Source organism: Procambarus clarkii, chromosome 19, assembly GCF_040958095.1.
Source record: "Procambarus clarkii isolate CNS0578487 chromosome 19, FALCON_Pclarkii_2.0, whole genome shotgun sequence".
NCBI classification, from domain to species: domain Eukaryota; kingdom Metazoa; phylum Arthropoda; class Malacostraca; order Decapoda; family Cambaridae; genus Procambarus; species Procambarus clarkii.
This window is the reverse complement of record NC_091168.1, coordinates 38,742,272-38,750,195: the sequence shown is the minus strand read 5'-3', so window position 1 is coordinate 38,750,195 and position 7,924 is coordinate 38,742,272. Positions and strand designations below refer to the sequence as shown.

Below are 7,924 nucleotides of genomic sequence, written 5' to 3'. Positions count from 1 at the left end.
GAGCCAATTGGGCTCTATCATATCTACACTTGAAACTGTGTATGGAGTCAGCCTCCACCACATCACGCCCTAATGCATTCCATTTGTCAACCACTCGGACACTAAAAAAGGTCTTTCTAATATCTCTGTGGCTCATTTGGGCACTCAGTTTCTACCTGTGTCCCCTAGTGCGTGTGCCTCTTGTATTATATAGAATGTCTTTATCTACCCTGCCGATTCCCTTGATAATCTTGAATGTGGTGATCATGTCCCCCCTAACTCTTCTGTCTTCCATCGGGGTGAGGTTTAATTCCCGTAGTCTCTCCTCGTCGCTCATACCTCTAAGATTGGGTACTAGTCTGGCGGCAAACCTTTGAACCTTTCCCAGTTTAGCCTTAAGCTTGACTAGATATGAACTCCATGCTGGAGCCGCATACTCCAGGATTGGTCTGACATATGTGGTGTATAATGTTCTGAAAGATTCCTTACATAAGTTTCTAAAGGCCGTTCTTATTTTAGCCAACCTGGCATATGCCGCTGATGTTACCCTCTTGATATGAGCTTCAGGGGACAGGTCGGGCGTGATATTTAACCCCGGGTCTTTCTCTATCTCTGACTCCTGAAGTATTTCATCTCCCATGTGATATCTTGTATCTGGTCTCCTGCTTCCTATCCCTATCTTCATTACATTACATTTGCTTGGGTTAAAATCTAACAACCATTTGTTTGACCATTCCTTCAGCTTGTCCAGGTCTTCTTGAAGCCTCAAGCTGTCCTCCTCTGTCTTAATCCTTCTCATAATTTTGGCGTCGTCAGCAAACATTGAGAGGAATGAGTCTATACCCTCTGGGAGATCATATACGTATATTAGAAACAGGAGAGGTCCGAGTACAGAGCCCTGTGGTACTCCACTGGTGACTTCACGCCAATCTGAGGTCTCACCCCTCACTGTAACTCTGCTTCTATTGCTTAGGTACTCCCTTATCCACTGGAGCGCCCTACCATTTACTCCTGCCTGTTTCTCCAGCTTATGCATCAGCCTTTTATGGGGTACTGTGTCAAAGGCTTTCTGACAGTCCAAAAAAATGCAGTCCGCCCATCCTTCTCTTTCTTGCTTAATCTTTGTCACCAGATCATAGAATTCTATTAAGCCTGTAAGGCAAGATTTACCCTCCCTGAACCCATGTTGATGGGTTGTCACGAAGTCTCTTCTCTCCAGATGTGTTGCTAGGTTTTTTCTCAGAATCTTCTCCATCACCTTGCATGGTATACAAGTTAGGGACACTGGCCTGTAATTCAGTGCCTCTTGTCTATCACCCTTTTTGCATATTGGGACTACATTTGCCGTCTTCCATATTTCTGGTAGGTCTCCCGTTTCCAGTGACCTACTATACACTATGGAAAGTGGCAAACAAAGTGCTCCTGCACACTCTTTCAATACCCATGGTGAGATTCCGTCCGGCCCAACAGCTTTTCTTACGTCCAGCTCCAATAATTGCTTTTTGACCTCATCACTTGTAATTTCGAACCTTTTCAAGGTCGTCTGGTTTGCTGCCACCTCTCCTAGCGCCGTGACTTCTCCTTGTTCTATTATAAAGACCTCCTGGAACCTTTTGTTGAGTTCTTCACACACCTCTTTGCCATTCTCTGTGTACCTGTCCTCGCCCACCCTAAGATTCATCACCTGTTCCTTCACTGTTGTCTTCCTCCTGATGTGACTGTGTAGTAGGTTCGGTTCGGTCTTGGCTTTGTTAGCTATATCATTTTCATACCTTTTCTCAGCTGCTCTTCACACACTAACATACTTGTTCCTGGTTCTCTGGTATCTCTCTCTACTTTCTGGTGTTCTGTTATTACGGAAGTTCCTCCATGCCCTTTTGTTCAGCTCCTTTGCTTTCATACATTCCCTAGTAAACCATGGATTCTTCTTTTGTTTCTTTGATTCTTCCTGTGGGGCCGGGACAAACCTGCTTACAGCCTCCTGACACTTTTGGGGGACATAGTCTATCATGTCTTTTATGGACATGGTTCTGAGTTCTGTGTCCCATTGTTTATCCCTTAGGAATTTATTCATCTCCTCAAAGTTTCCCTTTCTGTATGCCAGCCCTTTGTTTCCCAGTTCTTTTTTGCGGGGAGATAATTCCTAGCTCAACAAGGTACTCAAAGCTCAATACACTATGATCACTCATTCCCAGAGGGGTTTCCAACTTAACTTCCATTATATCCGACTCATTTAGGGTAAATATCAGATCAAGCAAGGCTGGTTCGTCCTCTCCTCTCATTCTTGTCGGTCCCTTGACGTGTTAACTGAGAAAGTTTCTTGTTGCCACGTCCAGCAGCTAAGTTCTCCATGTGTCTGGTCCTCCATGTGGGTCTCTGTTCCCCCAATCTATCTTCCCATGGTTGAAGTCTCCCATGATTAGTAGTCTGGATCCGTTCCTGCTAGCCACAGAAGCTGCTCTCTCTCTATTATATTGATGGTAGCCATATTGTTTCTATCATATTCCTGTCTGGGTCTTCTGTCGTTCGGAGGGGGGTTATATATGACTACTACTATAATTTTCTGTCCTCCAGTTGCTATGGTGCCTGATATGTAGTCACTGAAACCTTGACAGTTCTGAATTGCCATCTCTTCGAAACTCCAACCTCTCATATTAGCAAAGCTACACCACCTCCTCCTCTCCCTTCTCTCTCTTTCCTCACTACACAGTAGTCCTGTGGAAACACTGCGTTTGTTATGGTTTTCGTTAGCTTTGTTTCTGTGAGTGCTATTATGTCTGGGTTTTCTTCTAGTGCCCATTCTCTGAGTTCACTTGTTTTATTTATAATCCCATCTATGTTAGTGTACATTGCCTTGAAGCTCACTTTTTTCTGATCATTTTCTAGTCCCCTTCTTGGCGAGCATTCTGCTGATAGGAAAAGCTGTTCCCTGGGTGAGAAGATCTGTGAGGTGGTTTGCAGGGTCTCAAATGATTTTGGGGTGGGGGGTGGGGGGTGCAAGGGAAGGGGGACAGGTAGGGTGTGGGTTAAGGAGATAGAGGGGATCATGGAGGATACAGGGTGAGGGGGAGGAGGGATAGGGAGGGTATGGGATGAAGGGGGAGGGGGACAAGGGGCGGAAGGCAGAGGGGGGACATGGTGGGAATGGGGGAGGGGTGATAGGGTCAGAATGGGATGGGGAGGGAGGGAGGGTTGAGTGAGGATTTGGGTGGGGGCAGGTAGCGTGAGGCGAAGGGAGAGTTTCTATGCAGAGGGGAGTGGTGGTGTTTCACTCACATCTGGTGTTGCTGGGATGCTTGTTGTGGGTTCCCCTCTTATCTCAGGGACTGTTGTCTTGGGGGATGCGATTTTCTGGTTTACTTCTCTCTCCCTGCGCTTCCTCCTTGCCTCTGCTGCCCTGGCTCTCTCCTCCTTCGTCGTGTCCCTCTGCAAGAATACTTTCTTGTATTCCTCCACATACTGCAGACGACTCTTCCTTTCTAAAATAACCTCTTTGGTGGCCTCGTTTGTAAACACCACCTTCACCAGTCGGTTTCTGTCTTTGTTGTACCAGCCCAACCTGAAAACCTTCTCAATGTTTTTTTCAGGTCTTCTATCTGTAACCCCTTCAGTAGCCCATGTACTGACTCTCTATCCTTGCTATTCCATTCCTGCCTATTGGATCCTTCCTGTTCTTTGATGCCTACAACTACCACTGATCATTTTCTCTCCAGCAGCTGACTGGTGCACCTTGCTGCTTCCTATGAGGTAGCTGCTTGCATGGCTACCTCCCTCACTGTAGCCATTGCTTCTGAGCTCTTTCTCAGTTTGTCCACAAATGTTTCAGGTACAGAGGCATTTCCTTCCAGTGCAACATTCCCACCTTCCCTTTGGATGATAATCTGATGCTCGGCCTCTTTATTTTTCTCTGTGAGGGATTTGATCTCCTCCCTTGCTGATGTCAGCTCACTTTGCAGGTTGTTAATTGTAATCCTCGTTTCATGCATCTCCCTCCTGAATTCCTCCAGAACTTGGGTTAACATTTCCTTCATTTGGTCATTTTGACTATTCCCTGTGTCCCTGTTGCGTCCTCCTGCCATTTTGTCCCTTTCCCTGATATGTTTTGATAGGGTTAAGCAGGGGGGGGGTGCAGGGAGAGGGGCAGAGTGAGCGAAAGAGAGAGAGAGAGAGAGAGAGAGAGAGAGAGAGAGAGAGAGAGAGAGAGAGAGAGAGAGAGAAAGAGAGAGAGAGAGAGAGAGAGAGAGAGAGAGAGAGAGGTGTGGTGGGGGGGAGGAGAGAGATTGTATGGGAGGGGGCGGAGATGGTCACTTCAGGTCAGGTGGTCAGGTGGAGGGTGAGGGAGATGGAGGGTGTCCCAACGTGTAGGAGGGTTTTGGGGGTAGGGGGGGGGGGGGTGAAATCTGGTATGCTACAGAAGAAGAGAGAAAAGGTGGGGGAATAATGTATGTGTGTGTGTGTGTGTGTACTCACCTAGTTGTGTTTGCGGGGGTTGAGCTCTGGCTCTTTGGTCCTGCCTCTCAACCTTCAATCAACAGGTGTACAGATTCCTGAGCCTATTGGGCTCTATCATATCTACACTTGAAACTGTGTATGGAGTCAGCCTCCACTACATCACTTCCTAATGCATTCCATTTGTCAACCACTCTGACACTAAAAAAGTTCTTTCTAATATCTCTGTGGCTCATTTGGGCGCTCAGTTTCCACCTGTGTCCCCGTGTGCATGTGCCCCTTGAGTTAAATAACCTGTCTTTATCTACCCTATCAATTTCCTTGAGAATCTTGAATGTAGTGATCATGTCCCCCCTAACTCTTCTGTCTTCCAGCGAAGTGAGGTTCAATTCCCGCAGTCTCTCCTCGTAGCTCATACCTCTCAACTCGGGTACTAGTCTGGTGGCAAATCTTTGAACCTTTTCCAGTTTAGTCTTATCCTTGACTAGATATGGACTCCATGCTGGGGCTGCATACTCCAGAATTGGCCTGACATATGTGGTATACAAAGTTCTGACTGATTCTTTACACAAATTTCTGAATGCCGTTCGTATGTTGGCCAGCCTGGCATATGCCGCTGATGTTATCCTCTTGATATGTGCTGCAGGAGACAGGTCTGGCAAGATATCAACTCCCAAGTCTTTTTCTTTCTCTGACTCCTGAAGGATTTCTTCTCCCAGATGATACCTTGTATTTGGCCTCCTGCTCCCTACACTTATCTTCATTACATTACATTTGGTTGGGTTGAACTCTAACAACCAGTTGTTCGACCATTCCTTCAGTTTGTCTAGGTCTTCTTGAAGCCTCAAACAGTCCTCTTCTGTCTTAGTCCTTCTCATAATTTTTGCATCATCCGAAAACATTGAGAGAAATGAATCTATACCCTCCGGGAGATCATTTACATATATCAGAAACAAGATAGGACCGAGTACAGAGTCCTGTGGGACTCCACTGGTGACTTCACGCCAATCAGAGGTCTCACCCTTCACTGTAACTCTCTGCTTCCTATTGCTTAGGTACTCCCTTATCCACTGGAGCACCTTACGAGCTACACCTGCCTGTCTCTCCAGCTTATGTACCAGCCTCTTATGCAGTTCTGTGTCAAAGGCTTTCCGACAATCCAAGAAAATGCAGTCCGCCCAGCCCTCTCTTTCTTGCTTAATCTGTGTCACCTGGTCATAGAATTCTATTAAGCCAGTCAGGCAATATTTACCCTCCCTGAACCCATGTTGTTGATTTGTCACGAAGTCCCTTCTCTCCAGATGTGCTACCAGGTTTTTTCTCACGATCTTCTCCATCACCTTGCATGGTATACAAGTCAAGGATACTGGCCTGTAGTTCAGTGCCTCTTGCCTGTCGCCCTTTTTGTATATTGGGACCACATTCGCCGTCTTCCATATTTCTGGTAGGTCTCCCGTCTCCAATGACCTACTATACACTATGGAGAGTGGCAAACAAAGTGCCTCTGCACACTCTTTAAGTACCCATGGCGAGATCCCGTCTGGACCAACAGCCTTTCTAACATCCAGATCCAGCAGGTGTCTCTTGACCTTCTCTCCTCTCTGTGTGTGTGTGTGTGTGTGTGTGTGTGTGTGTGTGTGTGTGTGTGTGTGTGTGTGTGTGTGTGTGTGTGTGTGTACTCACCTATTTGTGCTTGCAGGATCAAGCATTGACTCTTGGATCCCGCCTTTCCAGCTATCGGTTGTTTACAGCAATGACTCCTGTCCTATTTCCCTATCATATCTAGTTTTAAAAGTATGAATAGTATTTGCTTCCACAACCTGTTCCCCAAGTGCATTCCATTTTTCCACTACTCTCACGCTAAAAGAAAACTTCCTAACATCTCTGTGACTCATCTGAGTTTCCAGTTTCCACCCATGTCCCCTCGTTCTGTTATTATTACGTGTGAACATTTCATCTATTTCCACTTTTTCAATTCCTCTGAGTATTTTATATGTCTCTATTATATCTCCTCTCTCCCTTCTTTTCTCTAGTGTCGTAAGGTTCAGTTCCTTCAGACGCTCTTCATATCCCATCCCTCGTAACTCTGGGACAAGCCTCGTCACAAACCTCTGAACCTTCTCCAGTTTCTTTATGTGTTTCTTCAGGTGGGGGCTCCATGATGGCGCAGTATACTCTAAGACAGGTCTCACGTAGGCAGTGTAAAGTGCCCTAAAAGCCTCCTCATTTAGGTTTCGGAATGAAGTTCTAATTTTCGCCAGTGTAGAGTACGCTGCTGTCGTTATCCTATTTATATGTGCCTCAGGAGTTAGATTAGGTGTCACATCCACTCCCAGGTCTCTTTCTCGAATCGTTACAGGTAGGCTGTTCCCCTTCATTGTGTACTGTCCCTTTGGTCTCCTGTCACCTGATCCTATTTCCATAACTTTACATTTACTGGTGTTAAACTCCAGTAGCCATTTCCCTGACCATCTCAGCAACCTGTAAAAGTCCTCTTGGAGGATCCTACAATCCTCGTCTGTCACAACTCTTCTCATTAATTTTGCGTCATCCGCAAACATTGACATGTATGATTCCACTCCTGTAAACATATCATTTACGTAAATTAGAAAGAGGATTGGTCCCAGCACCGATCCTTGAGGTACTCCACTTGTTACTGTTTGCCAGTCCGACTTCTCGCCCCTTACCATTACCCTCTGGCTCCTTCCTGTTAGGTAGTTTTTCACCCATACTAGGGCCTTTCCGCTTACTCCTGCCTGCCTCTCATGTTTGTATAGCAGTCTCATATGCGGTACTGTATCAAAGGCCTTTTGGCAGTCAAGAAATATGCAGTCTGCCCAGCCTTCTCTGTCCTGCCTTATCTTTGTTACTTTATCATAGAATTCTAAAAGGTTTGTTAGGCATGATTTCCCTGTCCAGAACCCATGTTGGTGCTTGTTTACAAACCCAATGCTCTCCAGGTGCTCAACAAGTCTTAGCCTAATTATTCTTTCAAGTATTTTGCAGGGGATGCTTGTCAGTGATACGGGTCTGTAGTTAAGTGCCTCCTCCCTATCACCTTTTTTGAAAATCGGTACGACATTTGCCTCCTTCCAGAAACTGGGCAATTCTCCCGACATAAGTGACTCATTAAAGATCATTGCCAGAGGCACGCTGAGAGTCTGCACTGCCTCTTTAAGTATCCTCGGTGATACTTTGTCTGGTCCAACAGCTTTATTTGCACCCAGTGTTGCCAACTGTTTCATTACCTCCTCTCTGTCACCTCTATATCTGATAGTCTTTCATCTTGGGTAATCGCTTCTAACAATGGGAGCTGCTCAGGCTCGGTTGTGAAACTCCATGGAATTTTGCATTCAGTACCTTGCAGATTTCCTTGTTGCTTTTTGTATATGCCCCTTCTGTTTTCCTCAGTCTTGTCACTTGGTCATTTACCGACATCTTCCTTCTTATATGGCTATGTAGTAATTTAGGTTGCTTTTTCGCTTTGACTGCAATA

General features: G+C 45.9%; 1 protein-coding gene across 1 annotated transcript in view; it reads right to left on the bottom strand.

Annotated features, from left to right (window-relative positions):
* Window positions 1-619, bottom strand: part of LOC138366445 (methyl-accepting chemotaxis protein 3-like) — a 13,777-nt gene extending 13,158 nt beyond the window's left edge. The window contains exon 1 of the mRNA XM_069327495.1: window positions 527-619. Within this exon, the coding sequence (XP_069183596.1) occupies window positions 527-619 (93 nt within the window). The remainder of the gene's footprint in view (window positions 1-526) is intronic.
* Window positions 620-7,924: the final 7,305 nt, after the last annotated feature.